The sequence below is a fragment of the Oncorhynchus mykiss genome, chromosome 15, assembly GCF_057628025.1.
Source record: "Oncorhynchus mykiss isolate SJ-2025 chromosome 15, ASM5762802v1, whole genome shotgun sequence".
NCBI classification, from domain to species: domain Eukaryota; kingdom Metazoa; phylum Chordata; class Actinopteri; order Salmoniformes; family Salmonidae; genus Oncorhynchus; species Oncorhynchus mykiss.
This window is the reverse complement of record NC_143036.1, coordinates 84,051,580-84,076,753: the sequence shown is the minus strand read 5'-3', so window position 1 is coordinate 84,076,753 and position 25,174 is coordinate 84,051,580. Positions and strand designations below refer to the sequence as shown.

Below are 25,174 nucleotides of genomic sequence, written 5' to 3'. Positions count from 1 at the left end.
CTTAGTCTCTGATGGGTTCAGTTTAGACAGGCCTTAGTCTCTGATGGCCTTAGTCTCTGATGGGTTCAGTTTAGACAGGCCTTAGTCTCTGATGGGTTCAGTTTAGATAGACCTTAGTCTCTGATGGCCTTAGTCTGTGATGGGTTCAGTTTAGACAGGCCTTAGTCTCTGATGGCCTTAGTCTCTGATGGGTTCAGTTTCGACAGGCCTTAGTCTCTGATGGGTTCAGTTTCAACAGGCCTTAGTCTCTGATCGGTTCAGTTTCAACAGGCCTTAGTCTCTGATGGCCTTAGTCTCTGATGGGTTCAGTTTAGACAGGCCTTAGTCTCTGATGGCTTTAGTCTCTGATGGGTTCAGTTTAGACAGGCCTTAGTCTCTGATGGGTTCAGTTTAGACAGGCCTTAGTCTCTGATGGCCTTAGTCTCTGATGGGTTCAGTTTAGACAGGCCATAGTCTCTGATGGGTTCAGTTTAGACAGGCCTTAGTCTCTGATGGGTTCAGTTTAGACAGGCCTTAGTCTCTGATGGGTTCAGTTTAGACAGGCCTTAGTCTCTGATGGGTTCAGTTTAGACAGGCCTTAGTCTCTGATGTCCTTAGTCTCTGATGGGTTCAGTTTCGACAGACCTTAGTCTCTGATGGGTTCAGTGATGTTTAGCTGCACTTTGTCTCATGTCTGTTAGAGCTGGTGCCTTGTGCTTTCCCCAGAACGTCATACATGATGTTCAGTTACCCTGCCCCAAAACGTGTGCTGCAATCTTTCTACTAAATTGCTTTCCGTGTAACTTGGGAGAATTCAGTGAATGCTGATGAGGGTCGATAAGCAGAGCTAGAATTCCTGTTGTGTCTGAGGTGAGGGAAGTAAACATTTTCTCTGTCTCTGTTTCTCACTTTCTACCTTCCAGCGTAAACGCCTTGCATCAAATTACCTGAACGACCCACTCTTCCTGTCAGTGAGAGGTAAAACACATTTATACCAGCCCATCAACACAACTAGACAGGACTGGTAACACACATTTATACCAGCCCATCATCACAACTAGACAGGACTGGTAACACACATTTATACCAGCCCATCATCACAACTAGACAGGACTGGTAACACACATTTATACTGACCCCATCAACACAACTAGACAGGACTGGTAACACACATTTATACTGACCCCATCAACACAACTAGACAGGACTGGTAACACACATTTATACTGACCCCATCCACACAACTAGACAGGACTGGTAACACACATTTATACTGACCCCATCAACACAACTAGACAGGACTGGTAACACACATTTATACCAGCCCATCAACACAACTAGACAGGACTGGTAACACACATTTATACTGACCCCATCAACACAACTAGACAGGACTGGTAACACACATTTATACCAGCCCATCAACACAACTAGACAGGACTGGTAACACACATTTATACCAGCCCATCAACACAACTAGACAGGACTGGTATAACACATTTATACTGACCCCATCAACACATCTAGACAGGACTGGTAACACACATTTATACCAGCCCATCAACACAACTAGACAGGACTGGTAACACACATTTATACTGACCCCATCAACACAACTAGACAGGACTGGTAACACACATTTATACTGACCCCATCAACACAACTAGACAGGACTGGTAACACACATTTATACTGACCCCATCAACACAACTAGACAGGACTGGTAACACACATTTATACTGACCCCATCAACACAACTAGACAGGACTGGTAACACACATTTATACTGACCCCATCAACACAACTAGACAGGACTGGTAACACATTTATACTGACCCCATCAACACAACTAGACAGGACTGGTAACACACATTTATACTGACCCCATCAACACAACTAGACAGGACTGGTAACACACATTTATACTGACCCCATCAACACAACTAGACAGGACTGGTAACACACATGTATACCAGCCCATCAACACAACTAGACAGGACTGGTAACACATATTTATACTGACCCCATCAACACAACTAGACAGGACTGGTAACACACATGTATACCAGCCCATCAACACAACTAGACAGGACTGGTAACACACATGTATACCAGCCCATCAACACAACTAGACAGGACTGGTAACACACATTTATACTGACCCCATCAACACAACTAGACAGGACTGGTAACACACATTTATACCAGCCCATCAACACAACTAGACAGGACTGGTAACACACATTTATACCAGCCCATCAACACAACTAGACAGGACTGGACAAACACATGTATACCAGCCCATCAACACAACTAGACAGGACTGGTAACACACATTTATACCAGCCCATCAACACAACTAGACAGGACTGGTATAACACATTTATACTGACCCCATCAACACAACTAGACAGGACTGGTAACACACATTTATACCAGCCCATCAACACAACTAGACAGGACTGGAAAAACACATTTATACCAGCCCATCAACACAACTAGACAGGACTGGTAACACACATTTATACTGACCCCATCAACACAACTAGACAGGACTGGTAACACATTTATACTGACCCCATCAACACAACTAGACAGGACTGGTAACACATTTATACTGACCCCATCAACACAACTAGACAGGACTGGTAACACACATTTATACTGACCCATCAACACAACTAGACAGGACTGGTAACACACATTTATACTGACCCCATCAACACAACTAGACAGGACTGGTAACACATTTATACTGACCCCATCAACACAACTAGACAGGACTGGTAACACATTTATACTGACCCCATCAACACAACTAGACAGGACTGGTAACACATTTATACTGACCCCATCAACACAACTAGACAGGACTGGTAACACACATTTATACTGACCCCATCAACACAACTAGACAGGACTGGTAACACACATTTATACTGACCCCATCAACACAACTAGACAGGACTGGTAACACATTTATACTGACCGCATCAACACAACTAGACAGGACTGGTAACACACATTTATACTGACCCCATCAACACAACTAGACAGGACTGGTAACACACATTTATACTGACCCCATCAACACAACTAGACAGGACTGGTAACACATTTATACTGACCGCATCAACACAACTAGACAGGACTGGTAACACACATTTATACTGACCCCATCAACACAACTAGACAGGACTGGTAACACATTTATACTGACCCCATCAACACAACTAGACAGGACTGGTAACACACATTTATACTGACCCCATCAACACAACTAGACAGGACTGGTAACACAGATGTGTACTGACCCCATCAACACAACTAGACAGGACTGGTAACACATTTATACTGACCCCATCAACACAACTAGACAGGACTGGTAACACACATTTATACTGACCCCATCAACACAACTAGACAGGACTGGTAACACACATTTATACTGACCCATCAACACAACTAGACAGGACTGGTAACACACATTTATACCAGCCCATCAACACAACTAGACAGGACTGGTAACACACATTTATACTGACCCATCAACACAACTAGACAGGACTGGTAACACACATTTATACCAGCCCATCAACACAACTAGACAGGACTGGTAACACATTTATACTGACCCCATCAACACAACTAGACAGGACTGGTAACACACATTTATACTGACCCCATCAACACAACTAGACAGGACTGGTAACACATTTATACTGACCCCATCAACACAACTAGACAGGACTGGTAACACACATTTATACTGACCCCATCAACACAACTAGACAGGACTGGTAACACATTTATACTGACCCCATCAACACAACTAGACAGGACTGGTAACACATTTATACTGACCCCATCAACACAACTAGACAGGACTGGTAACACACATTTATACTGACCCCATCAACACAACTAGACAGGACTGGTAACACACATTTATACTGACCCCATCAACACAACTAGACAGGACTGGTAACACATTTATACTGACCCCATCAACACAACTAGACAGGACTGGTAACACACATTTATACCAGCCCATCAACACAACTAGACAGGACTGGTAACACACATTTATACTGACCCCATCAACACAACTAGACAGGACTGGTAACACACATTTATACTGACCCCATCAACACAACTAGACAGGACTGGTATAACACATTTATACTGACCCCATCAACACAACTAGACAGGACTGGTAACACATTTATACTGACCCCATCAACACAACTAGACAGGACTGGTAACACACATTTATACCAGCCCATCAACACAACTAGACAGGACTGGTAACACAGATGTGTACTGACTCATCAATAAATTGCACATCTATAAACATTATAGCTGGACTTTATGGTTGATCAGAAAGAGGTCCAGGCCACTGGACTGAAATTACAGTGTATCCTACTAGACTAGAGCATGGACTGTAATCACACTGTACCCTATTAGACTAGAGCATGGACTGTAATTACACTGTATCCTACTAGACTAGAGCATGGACTGTAATTACACTCTATCCTACTAGACTAGAGCATGGACTGTAATCACACTGTATCCTACTAGACTAGAGCATGGACTGTAATTACACTGTATCCTACTAGACTAGAGCATGGACTGTAATCACACTGTATCCTACTAGACTAGAGCATGTCTGTGTTGATCTGAGCTGCGTTCCCCAGAACAGAGATGTTGCAGGTCTGTTGCTTAATGTTTCCCGGTCTAAAACCCTGTTCCTGCACCCCTTCCCCTCTCCGGCCCAAACTGCTGCTCAACCCCCATTGTCTTCACCTGTTGTCAGCTACTAACCTGTTATCTGCTTCCTGTGTTACGCACGCTAGCCACTGGGGACTACAGATGGAAGGTACGTACCGTAGCATGACGTGATTACAGCTACGATGTGTCTGACATAGTAGTTATAGTGTTGTATACTGTAGATAGTGGTGTTGTATACTGTAGATAGTGGTGTTGTATACTGTAGATAGTGGTGTTGTAGTGTGGTATACTGTAGATAGTGGTGTTGTAGTGTTGTATACTGTAGATAGTGGTGTTGTATACTGTAGATAGTGGTGTTGTAGTGTTGTATACTGTAGATCGTGGTGTTGTATACTGGTGTTGTAGTGTGGCATACTGTAGATAGTGGTGTTGTAGTGTTGTATACTGTAGATAGTGGTGTTGTAGTGTGGTATACTGTAGATAGTGATGTTGTAGTGTGGTATACTGTAGATAGTGGTGTTGTAGTGTTGTATACTGTAGATAGTGGTGTTGTATACTGTAGATAGTGATGTTGTAGTGTTGTATACTGTAGATAGTGGTGTTGTATACTGTAGATAGTGGTGTTGTATACTGTAGATAGTGGTGTTGTAGTGTTGTATACTGTAGATAGTGGTGTTGTATACTGTAGATAGTGATGTTGTAGTGTTGTATACTGTAGATAGTGATGTTGTAGTGTGGTATACTGTAGATAGTGGTGTTGTAGTGTGGTATACTGTAGATAGTGGTGTTGTAGTGTGGTATACTGTAGATAGTGATGTTGTAGTGTGGTATACTGTAGATAGTGGTGTTGTATACTGTAGATAGTGGTGTTGTAGTGTTGTATACTGTAGATAGTGGTGTTGTATACTGTAGATAGTGGTGTTGTATACTGTAGATAGTGGTGTTGTAGTGTTGTATACTGTAGATAGTGGTGTTGTATACTGTAGATAGTGATGTTGTTGTAGTGTGGTATACTGTAGATAGTGGTGTTGTATACTGTAGATAGTGATGTTGTAGTGTTGTATACTGTAGATAGTGGTGTTGTAGTGTGGTATACTGTAGATAGTGGTGTTGTAGTGTGGTATACTGTAGATAGTGGTGTTGTAGTGTGGTATACTGTAGATAGTGATGTTGTAGTGTGGTATACTGTAGATAGTGGTGTTGTAGTGTGGTATACTGTAGATAGTGATGTTGTAGTGTGGTATACTGTAGATAGTGGTGTTGTAGTGTGGTATACTGTAGATAGTGATGTTGTAGTGTGGTATACTGTAGATAGTGGTGTTGTATACTGTAGATAGTGGTGTTGTAGTGTGGTATACTGTAGATAGTGGTGTTGTAGTGTGGTATACTGTAGATAGTGGTGTTGTAGTGTGGTATACTGTAGATAGTGGTGTTGTAGTGTGGTATACTGTAGATAGTGATGTTGTAGTGTGGTATACTGTAGATAGTGGTGTTGTAGTGTTGTATACTGTAGATAGTGGTGTTGTAGTGTGGTATACTGTAGATAGTGGTGTTGTAGTGTGGTATACTGTAGATAGTGGTGTTGTAGTGTTGTATACTGTAGATAGTGGTGTTGTATACTGTAGATAGTGATGTTGTAGTGTTGTATACTGTAGATAGTGGTGTTGTAGTGTTGTATACTGTAGATAGTGGTGTTGTAGTGTTGTATACTGTAGATAGTGGTGTTGTAGTGTTGTATACTGTAGATAGTGGTGTTGTATACTGTAGATAGTGGTGTTGTAGTGTTGTATACTGTAGATAGTGGTGTTGTATACTGTAGATAGTGATGTTGTAGTGTGGTATACTGTAGATAGTGGTGTTGTAGTGTTGTATACTGTAGATAGTGATGTTGTAGTGTTGTATACTGTAGATAGTGGTGTTGTGGTGTTGTATACTGTAGATAGTGGTGTTGTAGTGTTGTATACTGTAGATAGTGATGTTGTAGTGTGGTATACTGTAGATAGTGGTGTTGTAGTGTTGTATACTGTAGATAGTGGTGTTGTAGTGTTGTATACTGTAGATAGTGGTGTTGTAGTGTGGTATACTGTAGATAGTGGTGTTGTAGTGTTGTATACTGTAGATAGTGATGTTGTATACTGTAGATATTTTTTTTTATTTATTTATTTTATTTAACCAGGCAAGTCAGTTAAGAACAAATTCTTATTTTCAATGACGGCCTGGGAACAGTGGGTTAACTGCCTGTTCAGGGGCAGAACGACAGATTTGTACCTTGTCAGCTCGGGGGTTTGAACTCGCAACCTTCCGGTTACTAGTCCAACGCTCTAACCACTAGGCTACCCTGCCGCCCCAAGATAGTGGTGTTGTATGTTGTATACTGTAGATAGTGGTGTTGTAGATAGTGGTGTTGTATACTGTAGATAGTGGTGTTGTATACTGTAGATAGTGGTGTTGTAGTGTTGTATACTGTAGATAGTAGTGTTGTAGTGGGGTACACTGTAGATAGTGGTGTTGTAGGGTTGTATACTGTAGATAGTAGTGTTGTCGTGGTGTATACTGTAGATAGTGGTGTTGTAGTGGTGTATACTGTAGATAGTGGTGTTGTAGTGTTGTATACTGTAGATAGTGGTGTTGTATACTGTAGATAGTGGTGTTGTACACTGTAGATAGTGGTGATGTAGTGTTGTATACTGTAGATAGTGGTGTTGTAGTGTTGTATACTGTAGATAGTGGTGTTGTACACTGTAGATAGTGGTGTTGTAGTGGGGTATACTGTAGATAGTGGTGTTGTAGTGTGGTATACTGTAGATAGTGGTGTTGTATACTGTAGATAGTGGTGTTGTATACTGTAGATAGTGGTGATGTAGTGTTGTATACTGTAGATAGTAGTGTTGTCGTGGTGTATACTGTAGATAGTGGTGTTGTATACTGTAGATAGTGGTGTTGTCGTGGTGTATACTGTAGATAGTGGTGTTGTATACTGTAGATAGTGGTGTTGTACACTGTAGATAGTGGTGATGTAGTGTTGTGTACTGTAGATAGTAGTGTTGTCGTGGTGTATACTGTATACTGTAGATAGTGGTGTTGTAGTGTTGTATACTGTAGATAGTGGTGTTGTACACTGTAGATAGTGGTGATGTAGTGTTGTATACTGTAGATAGTAGTGTTGTCGTGGTGTATACTGTAGATAGTGGTGTTGTATACTGTAGATAGTGGTGATGTAGTGTTGTATACTGTAGATAGTAGTGTTGTCGTGGTGTATACTGTAGATAGTGGTGTTGTATACTGTAGATAGTAGTGTTGTAGTGGGGTATACTGTAGATAGTGGTGTTGTAGATAGTGGTGTTGTAGTGTTGTATACTGTAGATAGTGGTGTTGTATACTGTAGATAGTGGTGTTGTAGTGTTGTATACTGTAGATAGTGGTGTTGTAGTGTTTTATACTGTAGATAGTGGTGTTGTAGTGTTGTATACTGTAGATAGTGGTGTTGTGGTGTTGTATACTGTAGATAGTGGTGTTGTATACTGTAGACAGTGGTGTTGTAGTGTTGTATACTGTAGATAGTGGTGTTGTATCCTGTAGATAGTGGTGTTGTAGTGTGGTATACTGTAGATAGTGGTGTTGTTGTGTTGTATACTGTAGATAGTGGTGATGTAGTGTTGTATACTGTAGATAGTAGTGTTGTCGTGGTGTATACTGTAGATAGTGGTGTTGTATACTGTAGATAGTAGTGTTGTAGTGGGGTATACTGTAGATAGTGGTGTTGTAGATAGTGGTGTTGTAGTGTTGTATACTGTAGATAGTGGTGTTGTATACTGTAGATAGTGGTGTTGTAGTGTTGTATACTGTAGATAGTGGTGTTGTAGTGTTGTATACTGTAGATAGTGGTGTTGTATACTGTAGATAGTGGTGTTGTAGTGTTGTATACTGTAGATAGTGGTGTTGTAGTGTTGTATACTGTAGATAGTGGTGTTGTAGTGTTTTATACTGTAGATAGTGGTGTTGTAGTGTTTTATACTGTAGATAGTGGTGTTGTAGTGTTGTATACTGTAGATAGTGGTGTTGTAGTGTTTTATACTGTAGATAGTGGTGTTGTAGTGTTTTATACTGTAGATAGTGCTGTTGTAGTGTTTTATACTGTAGATAGTGGTGTTGTAGTGTGGTATACTGTAGATAGTGGTGTTGTAGTGTTGTATACTGTAGATAGTGGTGTTGTATACTGTAGATAGTGGTGTTGTAGTGTTGTATACTGTAGATAGTGGTGTTGTAGTGTGGCATACTGTAGATAGTGGTGTTGTATACTGTAGATAGTGGTGTTGTAGTGTTTTATACTGTAGATAGTGGTGTTGTAGTGTGGTATACTGTAGATAGTGGTGTTGTAGTGTTGTATACTGTAGATAGTGGTGTTGTAGTGTGGTATACTGTAGATAGTGTTGTTGTGGTGTTGTATACTGTAGATAGTGGTGTTGTGGTGTTGTATACTGTAGATAGTGGTGTTGTAGTGTTGTATACTGTAGATAGTGGTGTTGTAGTGTGGTATACTGTAGATAGTGGTGTTGTAGTGTGGTATACTGTAAATAGTGGTGTTGTATGCTGTAGATAGTGGTGTGGTATACTGTAGATAGTGGTGTTGTAGTGTTGTATACTGTAGATAGTGGTGTTGTATACTGTAGATAGTGGTGTTGTAGTGTTGTATACTGTAGATAGTGGTGTTGTATACTGTAGATAGTGGTGTTGTAGTGTTGTATACTGTAGATAGTGGTGTTGTAGTGTTTTATACTGTAGATAGTGGTGTTGTAGTGTTGTATACTGTAGATAGTGGTGTTGTAGTTATTCCAAAAGTAATTTGACAGATAATCTGAGAGATGGGGGACGATGTGACGAACTGTTAGGGGACGATGTAATCAGAGAGATATTCAGTGTTTCACTGAATCAATCAATCATTCAGTACTTTACAGTGGATCTACAGTCAAAAGCCCCCCCACCCCAAAAAAGTGGGTGTTGTTTAGACGTGTCATTACTGTGATATTTGAACGGCAGGTGGGAGAGAAGCACTAACAGCCGTACGTCCTGAACCATCTGACTGTATGTCTGTCCAACAGGAAGAGCTGGAGCACGACGACCACTGCTCCGTGTGTAAGGGGGACGGAGAGCTGCAGCTGTGCCACAACTGCCCAAGAGCCTACCACCCTGACTGCCTGCACCCACCTCTCAAAACACCGCCCCGGGGGGTCTGGGTTTGCACCAAGTGTCAGAAGAAGGTGGGAAGATAGAGATCTGGTTGGGGTAGAATGGGTACTTTGTAATGCTACAGCGACATTTTAAGACTATAACAGCACTACTGAATGACATCTGACTATAACAACACTACTGAATGACATCTGACTATAACAACACTACTGAATGACATCTGACTATAACAACACTACTGAATGACATCTACTGACTATAACAACACTACTGAATGACATCTGACTATAACAACACTACTGAATGACGTCTGACTATAACAACACTACTGAATGACATCTGACTATAACAACACTACTGAATGACATCTGACTATAACAACACTACTGAATGACATCTGACTATAACAACACTACTGAATGACATCTGACTATAACAACACTACTGAATGACATCTACTGACTATAACAACACTACTGAATGACATCTGACTATAACAACACTACTGAATGACATCTGACTATAACAACACTACTGAATGACGTCTGACTATAACAACACTACTGAATGACATCTGACTATAACAACACTACTGAATGACATCTGACTATAACAACACTACTGAATGACATCTGACTATAACAACACTACTGAATGACGTCTGACTATAACAACACTACTGAATGACATCTGACTATAACAACACTACTGAATGACATCTGACTATAACAACACTACTGAATGACATCTGACTATAACAACACTACTGAATGACATCTACTGTCTATAACAACACTACTGAATGACATCTGACTATAACAACACTACTGAATGACATCTGACTATAACAACACTACTGAATGACATCTGACTATAACAACACTACTGAATGACATCAGACTATAACAACACTACTGAATGACATCTGACTATAACAACACTACTGAATGACATCTGACTATAACAACACTACTGAATGACATCTGACTATAACAACACTACTGAATGACATCTGACTATAACAACACTACTGAATGACGTCTGACTATAACAACTCTACTGAATGACATCTACTGACTATAACAACACTACTGAATGACATCTACTGACTATAACAACACTACTGAACAACATCTGACTATAACAACACTACTGAATGACATCTGACTATAACAACACTACTGAATGACATCTGACTATAACAACACTACTGAATGACATCTACTGACTATAACAACACTACTGAATGACATCTGACTATAACAACACTACTGGATGACATCTGACTATAACAACACTACTGAATGACATCTGACTATAACAACACTACTGAATGACATCTGACTATAACAACACTACTGAATGACATCTGACTATAACAACACTACTGAATGACATCTGACTATAACAACACTACTGAATGACATCTACTGACTATAACAACACTACTGAATGACATCTGACTATAACAACACTACTGAATGACATCTACTGACTATAACAACACTACTGAATGACATCTGACTATAACAACACTACTGAATGACATCTGACTATAACAACACTACTGAATGACATCTGACTATAACAACACTACTGAATGACATCTGACTATAACAACACTACTGAATGACATCTACTGACTATAACAACACTACTGAATGACATCTGACTATAACAACACTACTGAATGTATTAGATGAAGGGAAGATAACTGTTTCCATCGTCCTCCATTTTATAACCTTGTATCGTCCTCCATTTTATAACCTTGTATCGTCCTCCATTTCATAAACTTGTATCGGCCTCCATAACCTTGTATCGTCCTCCATTTCATAACCTTGTATCGTCCTCCATTTCATAACCTTGTATCGTCCTCCATTTTATAACCTTGTATCGTCCACCATTTTACAACCTTGTATCGTCCTCCATTTCATAACCTTGTATCGTCCTCCAGTTTATAACCTTGTATCGTCCTCCATTTTATAACCTTGTGTCGTCCTCCATTTTATAACCTTGTGTCGTCCTCCATTTTATAACCTTGTATCGTCCTCCATTTTATAACCTTGTGTCGTCCTCCATTTTATAACCTTGTATCGTCCTCCATTTTATAACCTTGTATCGTCCTCCATTTCATAACCTTGTATCGTCCTCCATTTCATAACCTTGTATCGTCCTCCATTTTATAACCTTGTATCGTCCTCCATTTTATAACCTTGTATCGTCCTCCATTTTATAACCTTGTGTCGTCCTCCATTTTATAACCTTGTATCGTCCTCCATTTTATAACCTTGTATCGTCCTCCATTTTATAATCTTGTGTCGTCCTCCATTTTATAACCTTGTATCGTCCTCCATTTTATAACCTTGTGTCGTCCTCCATTTTATAACCTTGTGTCGTCCTCCATTTTATAACCTTGTATCGCCCTCCATTTTATAACTTTGTGTCGTCCTCCATTTTATAACCTTGTATCGTCCTCCATTTTATAACCTTGTGTCGTCCTCCATTTTATAACCTTGTATCGCCCTCCATTTTATAACTTTGTGTCGTCCTCCATTTTATAACCTTGTATCGTCCTCCATTTTATAACCTTGTGTCGTCCTCCATTTTATAACCTTGTATCGTCCTCCATTTTATAACCTTGTGTCGTCCTCCATTTCATAACCTTGTATCGTCCTCCATTTTATAACCTTGTATCGTCTTCCATTTTACAACCTTGTGTTTTCCTTCCTCCTGAAGGTTCTGAACAAAGAGAACATGTCGTGGCCACAGAACTTTGTCCAGTCCTATGTGACACACAAGACGGGTGAGACACCTTTACTCTGCTCGCATGTGGCTGTTGGGCCTGCAGTGTGTGTTATGCTGTGTTAATACTAGGTGGTGTGTGTGTGTGTGTGTGTGTGTGTGTGTGTGTGTGTGTGTGTGTGTGTGTGTGTGTGTGTGTGTGTGTGTGTGTGTGTTATGCTGTTTTAATACTAGGTGTGTGTGTGTGTTAAGCTGTGTGAATGCTAGGTGTATTGTGTGTTATGCTGTGTTAATGCTAGGTGTATTGTGTGTTATGCTGTGTTAATGCTAGGTGTGTGTGTGTTATGCTGTTTTAATGCTAGGTGTGTGTGTGTTAAGCTGTGTTAATGCTAGGTGTATTGTGTGTTATACTGTATTAATGCTAGGTGTATTGTGTGTTTAGTGAGAGAGGGGGAGAAGAGGAGTCTGCTCAGGAGGAATGTAGAGCTGAAGAAGGAGTGTGCTCACCTGGAAGAACAGGACCAGCAACTCAGCACGTCCCTCACGGTATGACCTCTGACCATTGACACACTCACAACACAGTACAGCAGGACCAGCAACTCAGCAAGTCCCTCAGGGTATGACCTCTGACACCTGACACACTCACAACACAGGACCAGAAGCTCAGCAAGTCCCTCACGGTATGACCTCTGACACCTGACACACTCACAACACAGTACAGCAGGACCAGAAGCTCAGCAAGTCCCTCACGGTATGACCTCTGACCCCTGACACACTCACAACACAGTACAGCAGGACCAGAAGATCAGCAAGTCCCTCACGGTATGACCTCTGACCCCTGACACACTCACAACACAGTACAGCAGGACCAGAAGATCAGCAAGTCCCTCACGGTATGACCTCTGACCCCTGACAACACAGTACAGCAGGACCAGAAGCTCAGCAAGTCCCTCATGGTCCCTCATGACCTCTGACCTTATGACCTTGACCCAACACCAACAAACACGCAATACGTACCCTAGACTAGGTTAATCCCTCACTCATACATAGAATGTGGTTTTACCACACTGCAAGTTTGATTGAATTACAGCAGAGATCCTGCATATAATGTTGAGATGGTCTCCACCTTATCTATGGGAGGCGTTGACCCGAAGGTGGGAAGGCAGGTGGTCTGCTTATCGGTCTGCTCACTGTATTCCCACATGGACAGATTTTGACGGGAGTGGATCCTCTCGCTTCGCCTCGTTCCTCTCTGATTATTGTGTTGGGACGGGAACGTAGTGATTTCCATTGAGATCAGGAGCTCAACAGCAGACTGCTAACTAACTAGCCAGATGGAGCTCAACAGTGAAGCAGACTGCTACTAACTAGCCAGATAGAGCTCAACAGTGAAGCAGACTGCTACTAACTAGCCAGATGGAGCTCAACAGTGAAGCAGACTGCTAACTAACTAGTCAGATGGAGCTCAACAGTGAAGCAGACTGCTAACTAACTAGCCAGATGGAGCTCAACAGTGAAGCAGACTGCTAACTAACTAGCCAGATGGAGCTCAACAGTGACGCAGACTGCTAACTAACTAGCCAGATGGAGTTCAACAGTGAAGCAGACTGCTACTAACTAGCCAGATGGAGCTCAACAGTGAAGCAGACTGCTACTAACTAGCCAGAAGGAGCTCAACAGTGAAGCAGACTGCTACTAACTAGCCAGATGGAGCTCAACAGTGAAGCAGACTGCTACTAACTAGCCAGATGGAGCTCAACAGTGAAGCAGACTGCTAACTAACTAGCCAGATGGAGCTCAACAGTGAAGCAGACTGCTAACTAACTAGCCAGATGGAGTTCAACAGTGAAGCAGACTGCTAACTAACTAGCCAGAAGGAGTTCAACAGTGAAGCAGACTGCTAACTAACTAGCCAGATGGAGCTCAACAGTGAAGCAGACTGCTAACTAACTAGCCAGATGGAGTTCAACAGTGAAGCAGACTGCTACTAACTAGCCAGATGGAGCTCAACAGTGAAGCAGACTGCTAACTAACTAGTCAGATGGAGCTCAACAGTGAAGCAGACTGCTAACTAACTAGTCAGATGGAGCTCAACAGTGAAGCAGACTGCTAACTAACTAGCCAGATGGAGCTCAACAGTGAAGCAGACTGCTAACTAACTAGCCAGATGGAGCTCAACAGTGAAGCAGACTGCTACTAACTAGTCAGATGGAGCTCAACAGTGAAGCAGACTGCTAACTAACTAGCCAGATGGAGCTCAACAGTGAAGCAGACTGCTACTAACTAGTCAGATGGAGCTCAACAGTGAAGCAGACTGCTAACTAACTAGCCAGATGGAGCTCAACAGTGAAGCAGACTGCTAACTAACTAGCCAGATGGAGTTCAACAGTGAAGCAGACTGCTAACTAACTAGCCAGATGTCTTCGTCAGTACTTACACATGTTTATGTTCCTGTGTCTCTGTCCCAGCAGAAGGTGATGGACGTGCGGGAGCGTCTGATTGGTCAACAGAGGGACACCCAGTCCTCCCTGGAGCGTCTCAAGGCTCTGATCCGTCTGATCCAAAGAGACCAGATGATCCAGGTTACCATGACAGCCACCGCCACCACCACCGGAGTGTCCCTGCTCTCCCTGCCCTGGATCAAACCCTCCGGCGCCGCCACACACACAGTGCCCCCTGCTGGACCGTCTGTGCTACTGCAGCAGAAGACTCTGGTCATGCCACAGTCTCAGACACAGAGCCAGGCTCAGGGCAATGTCTGAGCTCTAGTAGTACCACCCCAGCCCACCAGGGGGCCACAGTTCACAGTCCAAGGCTGCGCCACAAATGGCACTCTATTCCCTATATAGTGTAGAACTTTTAATAAACGGACCCATAGGGGGAGTTTCAAATACATGTCCATTTGACATCAGAGTCCTGGTCTGAAGTAGTACACTATATAGGGAATAGGGCTCTGGTCTAAAGTAGTGCACTATATAGGGAATAGGGCTCTGGTCTAAAGTAGTGCACTATATAGGGAATAGGGTGCGATAGGGCTCTGGTCTAACGTAGTGCACTATATATGGAATAGGGCTCTGGTCTAAAGTAGTGTACTATATATAGGGAATAGGGCTCTGGCCTAAAGTAGTGTACTATATATAGGGAATAGGGTTCTAGCCTAAAGTAGTGCACTATATAGGGAATAGGGTTCTGGTCTAAAGTAGTGCACTATATAGGGAATAGGGCTCTGGTCTAAAGTAGTGCACTATATAGGGAATAGGGCTCTGGTCTAAAGTAGTGCACTATATAGGGAATAGGGTGCCATTTGGGACTCACTCGAAGTATCCATGCCACGTGGCCACCTGTCACAGAGACATTGAAGACAGCGGGGGTTTCTTTAAGAAGAAGAAGAAGAAGAAGAGGAAGTCAGAGACTCCATTGAAACCATTGAATATTAGTGAACCGTACGGTTGAAGAGCTGCAGGGGGATGAATGAGAAACACACTAAAAAAACACATCTTCCTTTTCACTACATTTCATGATGAGTATTTTTTAAACCCAACACCTACAGTGCTTACGAGATTTATTTTATTTATAGTTTATTTTTCTTTTGGTATTTATTATTGTAATTATTCATGTTTCTTGGCCTTAATGTATTTACTCGGACTGTAAAGAAGCTAGATCACAGTGCTGCAAATTAAATAGGTATTTTCTGTGTGGCCCGAAAAATATTTTAGATTTTTTTTTGTTATTTTATAAACTGGTATAATATTTGTTCTGCATATATAGAGAGAGAGAGAGACAACACTAGAGTAGTTAGTTACAAATGAACAATGGAAGGATATGAAGAACAAAGGACTGCTATAAATCAGAGTAGGTCTCTGTGTACAACATTTTGCCATAGTTATCAGGTGGGAAAAGGCCCAGGGAGAGACGTTTTCATTGTGTATGTACGGAAAAAAACAAACATACAAGCCTTCAAAAACAAAAAAACAAGAGAATCACTTTTTTTTCTCTCTCAGTATTAGTATAGTTTAAAGAGGGAAAAAAAAGTATTTATAGACGACTACAGAATTTAGTCTTTCTAGAGGAGAGTTGAGTATTTTCATGCTGTTGATGACTTAGTTTGAGTATTGAGGAATATTAAAGAAAAGGGATCTATCGTTGTATATAGGTTGTATAATTATCCCAGGTCCTTCTCCATGTTCCTGTCACCGGATTCACAACAACAACAACAACTCAGAAGCGGCCATTTTGAACCATCCTGTAGTTGTGTGATCCCAACCCATTTTAATCCCTTTCTTTTCACCACTATAGAAAATATGCCAAAAAAACATTACATTTAGTACTGGGAAATCCTGTGTACGTATCAAATATGTCTGGCATGCTTTTTTATCCCTGCCTGGTTTTGTATATTTAAAAAATATATTTTCTGGTTTTCACACTATTAGTTTTTTTTTAAACTCTAGATGATGTTCGTTATGATGACTTGACGTTTGAAGAGCCTGCTGATTTCAACTGTTTCTATTGTTCTGTTTCTAGTCTGTTAGATAGGTACAAATGAACTGTTTTCTAGTCTGCTAGAAGGTACAAAATGAACACTGCCTCGAGAACAACTAGATCCAACCAGGGTTTCCTTATTCTATAGTTTAATAAACGATCAAACACCAGTGAATGGGGGGGAAGAGGACTGTCATATCACTCTGCAACAGTTCAGTGTTGATCTCTAGTTAGACTTCCTGCTGTCACAGGGGGGGGGATGGGGAAGAGGACTGTCATATCACTCTGCAACAGTTCAGTGTTGATCTCTAGTTAGACTTCATCACAGGGGGGGGAAGAGGACTGTCATATCACTCTGCAACAGTTCAGTGTTGATCTCGTTAGACTTCCTGCTGTCACGGGGGGGATGGGGAAGAGGACTGTCATATCACTCTGCAACAGTTCAGTGTTGATCTCTAGTTAGACTTCATCACAGGGGGGATGGGGAAGAGGACTGTCATATCACTCTGCAACAGTTCAGTGTTGATCTCGTTAGACTTCATCACAGGGGGGGGAAGAGGACTGTCATATCACTCTGCAACAGTTCAGTGTTGATCTCGTTAGACTTCCTGCTGTCACGGGGGGGATGGGGAAGAGGACTGTCATATCACTCTGCAACAGTTCAGTGTTGATCTCGTTAGACTTCATCACAGGGGGGGGGGGGGGGGGGTGTTCCTGATGATCAAATCAATGCTGTGTTGTGGGATCCCTCTATTCTAAAATGACACACTGAGGAAAAAAAAACTAACAATGGGAATGGAGAGAAAATATATCGCTCTAAAGAGAGGACGACATATTATAATCTGTATTTGTGTTTGAACCAAACGGATCAAATGAGAAGGAAGATGCAATAATTAGAAGAGACCACCAATACATATCGAATAAAATACTTGTTTTCTACACAGAGCCTGACCGGAATCTATGATGTAGTGTAGCACACTTTGGGCAGGAGTTGTTGACAGCGCTAGGACTATAGAGAGGACTGATCCAACTGTCATCCATACCAAGCCTCAAAACACACTGAGGACATCCATACCAAGCCTCAAAACACATTGAGGACATCCATACCAAGCCTCAAAACACATTGAGGACATCCATACCAAGCCTCAAAACACATTGAGGACATCCATACCAAGCCTCAAAACACACTGAGGACATCCATACCAAGCCTCAAAACACATTGAGGACATCCATACCAAGCCTCAAAACACACTGAGGACATCCATATCAAGCCTCAAAACACACTGAGGACATCCATACCAAGCCTCAAAACACACTGAGGACATCCATATCAAGCCTCAAAACACACTGAGGACATCCATACCAAGCCTCAAAACACACTGAGGACATCCATACCAAGCCTCAAAACACACTGAGGACATCCATATCAAGCCTCAAAACACACTGAGGACATCCATACCAAGCCTCAAAACACACTGAGGACATCCATACCAAGTCTCAAAACACACTGAGGACATCCATACCAAGCCTCAAAACACACTGAGGACATCCATATCAAGCCTCAAAACACACTGAGGACATCCATACCAAGCCTCAAAACACACTGAGGACATCCATACCAAGCCTCAAAACACACTGAGGACATCCATATCAAGCCTCAAAACACACTGAGGACATCCATACCAAGCCTCAAAACACACTGAGGACATCCATACCAAGCCTCAAAACACACTGAGGACATCCATATCAAGCCTCAAAACACACTGAGGACATCCATATCAAGTTTGCCTTTCACAACCAAGATCTTTAAAAAGGTGCAACTGAAACCCGAGCAGTAGTTTGTATGGGCTGTCTGTCTATCTACTGATCCGTCCATCTACTGATCTGTCTGTCTGTCTACTGATATCTGTCTGTCTGTCTGTCTACTGATCTATCTATCTATCTACTGATCCGTCCGTCCGTCCGTCCGTCCGTCCGTCCATCCATCTACTGATCTGTCTGTCTGTCTGCCTGTCTGTCTGTCTGTCTGTCTGTCTGTCTGTCTGTCTGTCTGTCTCTTTCTTTCTAATAGGGCTTTACCATTCCTTAGTCTTGTCCAACATTCAATACATATCATGAGCTCTGCCTCTCCCAACATGGAATATCACGACAGACCGTGACAGAGACGAGCATCTGCACAACATACGGTCTAACGACTCTGATGGGAATCAAATCCCCAAGAGAGGGGGCTGAAAGACTGGTGCCATATCACGTTGCATCAAGGTAGAAGTTCAACCCCACAGATCTAGGATCAGGCTCAACCTAACTTTAACATTAGGAGAATACAGAATACATAAGATAACATGACTCCAGATCAGAGGTTTTTAGTGAAGCAGCTTCTACCACCTCCACGGTGTGCCCTTCATCCATTATCCCCAGCCAGAGGTATCCCAGACTACATCACCCAGAATCCTCCGGGAGAAACTGTGCAGTGTTTAAATACAAATCTATTTTAATACACTCAGACACAACCTTTGAACAAATTATAAAAACATACATCTTTTTTATATTATTTTATATTCTTTTATCAACGATGAACAAAAAAAAATAAGAAAATAAACATTGGGACTGTTTTTTTTTAAATATATTGTTTGCCAATTATGCATAGTAATGAGCTTGCAATGTGCAATGTGTTGTTTTGCCACGAGGTGGACGGAGAGGGTAAAAACAGGAGAGATGACTACACTCTTTTTTTTTGTTTACATGGAAATGTCGTTTGGCTGTTAATAAAGTAGTGGGTTTTTTTTCTCCCATTGGCATTGATGACAAGGGGGCTGTTCAGTGGAGAGCGTGTACAGGGAAGCGTTTGTCTATTGCCAATGTAGTTGTATCTTGACGGTGATTTAAAGTTGATTGATGGACATTGGTAAATGGTTAAAGAGTAGTCTCACTTTTTTTTTCTACCAAGTTCTTATGATAAAATGGAATCATTAAATAAATAAAATTCAAGAACAAAACACTGGGTGGAAACGTGATCCTTTGACGTGTGTGTGTGTGTGTGTGTGTGTGTGTGTGTGTGTGTGTGTGTGTGTGTGTGTGTGTGTGTGTGTGTGTGTGTGTGTGTGTGTGTGTGGGAAAACACTGGTAGCAGAAGTGTAAATTATGATTCGGTGTGTGTGTATATTTATATTATATTTATATTATATTTATATTATATTTATATTTATATTTATATTATATTTATATTTTATGTATATTTATATTTATAGTTATATTATATTTATATTTTATGTATATTTATATTTTATGTATATTTATATTTATATTTAATTTATATTTTATGTATATTTATATTTATATTATATTTATATTATATTTATATTATATTTATATTTATATTTATATTATATTTATATTTATATTATATTTATATTTTATGTATATTTCATATTTATATTTATATTATTATATTTATACTTATATTATATTTATATTTATATTTATATTATATTTATATTTATATTTTATGTATATTTATATTTATATTTATATTTATATTATATTTATATTATATTTAATGTATATTTATATTTATATTATATTAATATTTTATTTATATTTTATGTATATTTATATTTATATTTATATTATATTTATATTATATTATATTTATATTATATTTATATTTTATGTATATTTATATTTATATTTATATTATATTTATATTTTATGTATATTTATATTTATATTTATATTATATTTATATTTATATGATATTTATATTTATATTATATTTATATTTTATGTATATTTATATTTATATTATATTTATATGATATTTATATTTATATTATATTTATATTTATAGTTATATTATATTTATATTTTATGTATATTTATATTTATATTTTATGTATATTTATATTTATATTTATATTATATTATATTTATATTTATATTTATATTTATATTATATTTATATTTATATTTATATTATATTATATTTATATTTATATTATATTATATTTATATTTATATTATATTTATATTATATTTATATTATATTTATATTTATATTTATATTATATTTATGTTATATTTATATTATATTGTATTTTTATGTATATTATATTATATTTATATTATATTTATATTTATATTTAAATTATATTTATATTTATATTTTATGTATATTTATATTATATTATATTTATATTTATATTTATATTATATTTATATTATATTTATATTTATATTATATTTATATTTATAGTTATATTATATTTATATTTTATGTATATTTATATTTATATTTCATGTATATTTATATTTATATTTATATTATATTATATTTATATTATATTTATATTTTATGTATATTTATATTATATTTATATTATATTTATATTTTATGTATATTTATATTTATATTTTATGTATATTTATATTTATATTATATTTATATTATATTTATATTTTATGTATATTTATATTTATATTTTATGTATATTTATATTTATATTTATATTATATTTATATTTATATTATATTTATATTTTATGTATATTTATATTATATTATATTTATATTTTATGTATATTTATATTATATTATATTTATATTTATATTATATTTATATTTTATGTATATTTATATTTATATTATATTATATTTATATTATATTTATATTTTATGTATATTTATATTTATATTATATTATATTTATATTATATTTATATTTTATGTATATTTATATTATATTTATATTATATTATATTTATATTATATTTATATTTTATGTATATTTATATTTATATTTATATTATATTATATTTATATTATATTTATATTTTATGTATATTTATATTTATATTATATTATATTTATATTATATTTATATTATATTTATATTATATTTATATTTTATGTATATTTATATTTATATTTATATTATATTTATATTATATTATATTTATATTATATTTATATTATATTTATATTTTATGTATATTTATATTTATATTATATTATATTTATATTATATTTATATTTTATGTATATTTATATTATATTTATATTTTATGTATATTTATATTTATATTATATTATATTTATATTATATTTATATTATATTTATATTATATTTATATTTTATGTATATTTATATTTATATTATATTATATTTATATTATATTTATATTTTATGTATATTTATATTATATTAATATTTTATGTATATTTATATTTATATTATATTATATTTATATTATATTTATATTTTATGTATATTATATTATATTTATATTTTATGTATATTTATATTATATTTATATTATATTTATATTTTATGTATATTTATATTATATTTATATTATATTTATATTTATATTTATATTTATATTATATTTATATTTATATTTATATTATATTATATTTATGTTATATTTATATTATATTATATTTTTATTATATTTATATTATATTTATATTTTATGTATATTTATATTATATTTATATTTTATGTATATTTATATTTTATGTATATTTATATTTATATTATATTATATTTATATTATATTATATTTATATTTTATGTATATTTATATTTATATTTATATTTATATTATATTATATTTATATTATATTTATATTTTATGTATATTTATATTTATATTATATTATATTTATATTATATTTATATTATATTTATATTATATTTATATTTTATGTATATTTATATTTATATTTATATTATATTTATATTATATTATATTTATATTATATTTATATTATATTTATATTTTATGTATATTTATATTTATATTATATTATATTTATATTATATTTATATTTTATGTATATTTATATTATATTTATATTTTATGTATATTTATATTTATATTATATTATATTTATATTATATTTATATTATATTTATATTATATTTATATTTTATGTATATTTATATTTATATTATATTATATTTATATTATATTTATATTTTATGTATATTTATATTATATTAATATTTTATGTATATTTATATTTATATTATATTATATTTATATTATATTTATATTTTATGTATATTATATTATATTTATATTTTATGTATATTTATATTATATTTATATTATATTTATATTTTATGTATATTTATATTATATTTATATTATATTTATATTTATATTTATATTTATATTATATTTATATTTATATTTATATTATATTATATTTATGTTATATTTATATTATATTATATTTTTATGTATATTATATTATATTTATATTATATTATATTTATATTATATTATATTTATATTATATTATATTTATATTATATTTATATTATATTTATATTTTATGTATATTTATATTATATTTATATTATATTTATATTTTATGTATATTTATATTTTATGTATATTTATATTTATATTATATTATATTTATATTATATTATATTTATATTTTATGTATATTTATATTTATATTTATATTTATATTTTATGTATATTTATATTTATATTTATATTATATTATATTTATGTTATATTTATATTATATTATATTTTTATGTATATTATATTATATTTATATTTTATGTATATTTATATTATATTTATATTCATATTTATATTATATTTATATTATATTTATATTTATATTATATTATATTTATATTTATATTTATATTATATTATATTTATATTTATATTTATATTATATTTATATTATATTATATTTATATTTATATTTATGTTATATTTATATTATATTATATTTATATTTATATTTATATTATATTTATATTATATTTATATTTATATTTATATTTTATGTATATTTATATTTATATTTATATTATATTATATTTATGTTATATTTATATTATATTATATTTATGTTATATTTATATTATATTATATTTTTATGTATATTATATTATATTTATATTATATTTATATTATATTTATATTTTATGTATATTTATATTATATTTATATTTATATTTATATTATATTTATATTTATATTATATTATATTTATATTTATATTTATATTATATTATATTATATTTATATTTATATTTATATTATATTTATATTATATTTATATTATATTTATATTATATTTATATTATATTTATATTTTATGTATATTTATATTATATTTATATTTATATTTATATTATATTTATATTTATATTATATTATATTATATTTATATTTATATTATATTATATTTATATTTATATTATATTTATATTATATTTATATTTATATTATATTTATATTATATTTATATTTATATTATATTTATATTATATTTATATTATATTTATATTATATTTATATTTAAATTATATTTATATTTATATTATATTTATATTTTATGTATATGTATATTATATTATATTATATTATATTTATATTATATTATATTATATTTTTATGTATATTATATTATATTTATATTTTATTTATATTTATATTATATTTAATTCAAATGTTTACAAATACGCAGACCTACTTATGTTAAATACTTTTAACAAAGAATTAACTAAGCTTTATCCTACAGTAAACTCTATGACACATGGAGACCTACAGTAGACCCTAGGACACATGGAGACCTACAGTAGACCCTAGGACACATGGAGACCTACAGTAGACCCTAGGACACATGGACACATGGAGATCTACAGTAGACCCTAGGACACATGGAGACCTACAGTAGACCCTAGGACACATGGAGACCTACAGTAGACCCTAGGACACATGGACACATGGAGATCTACAGTAGACCCTAGGACACATGGAGACCTACAGTAGACCCTAGGACACATGGAGACCTACAGTAGACCCTAGGACACATGGACACATGGAGATCTACAGTAGACCCTAGGACACATGGACACATGGAGATCTACAGTAGACCCTAGGACACATGGAGATCTACAGTAGACCCTAGGACACATGGACACATGGAGATCTACAGTAGACCCTAGGACACATGGACACATGGAGATCTACAGTAGACCCTAGGACACATGGACACATGGAGATCTACAGTAGAC

General features: G+C 35.0%; 1 protein-coding gene across 6 annotated transcripts in view; it reads left to right on the top strand.

The window, feature by feature from the left end:
• The window catches only part of phf21b (PHD finger protein 21B), a 169,223-nt gene extending 153,077 nt beyond the window's left edge, over positions 1 to 16,146 (top strand). For 2 of the 6 annotated variants that reach the window (XM_090201418.1, XM_090201420.1), the window contains 6 exons: positions 903 to 957; positions 4,836 to 4,858; positions 9,810 to 9,968; positions 12,634 to 12,700; positions 13,082 to 13,185; positions 15,108 to 16,146. In XM_090201418.1, coding sequence (XP_090057544.1) covers positions 903 to 957; positions 4,836 to 4,858; positions 9,810 to 9,968; positions 12,634 to 12,700; positions 13,082 to 13,185; positions 15,108 to 15,401 — 702 coding nt within the window. In that variant the 3' untranslated portion in view covers positions 15,402 to 16,146. The remainder of the gene's footprint in view (positions 1 to 902; positions 958 to 4,835; positions 4,859 to 9,809; positions 9,969 to 12,633; positions 12,701 to 13,081; positions 13,186 to 15,107) is intronic. The other 4 variants (XR_016486939.1, XR_016486941.1, XM_090201419.1 and 1 more) reach the window with 3 other exon arrangements.
• The last annotated feature ends 9,028 nt before the right edge of the window (positions 16,147 to 25,174 follow it).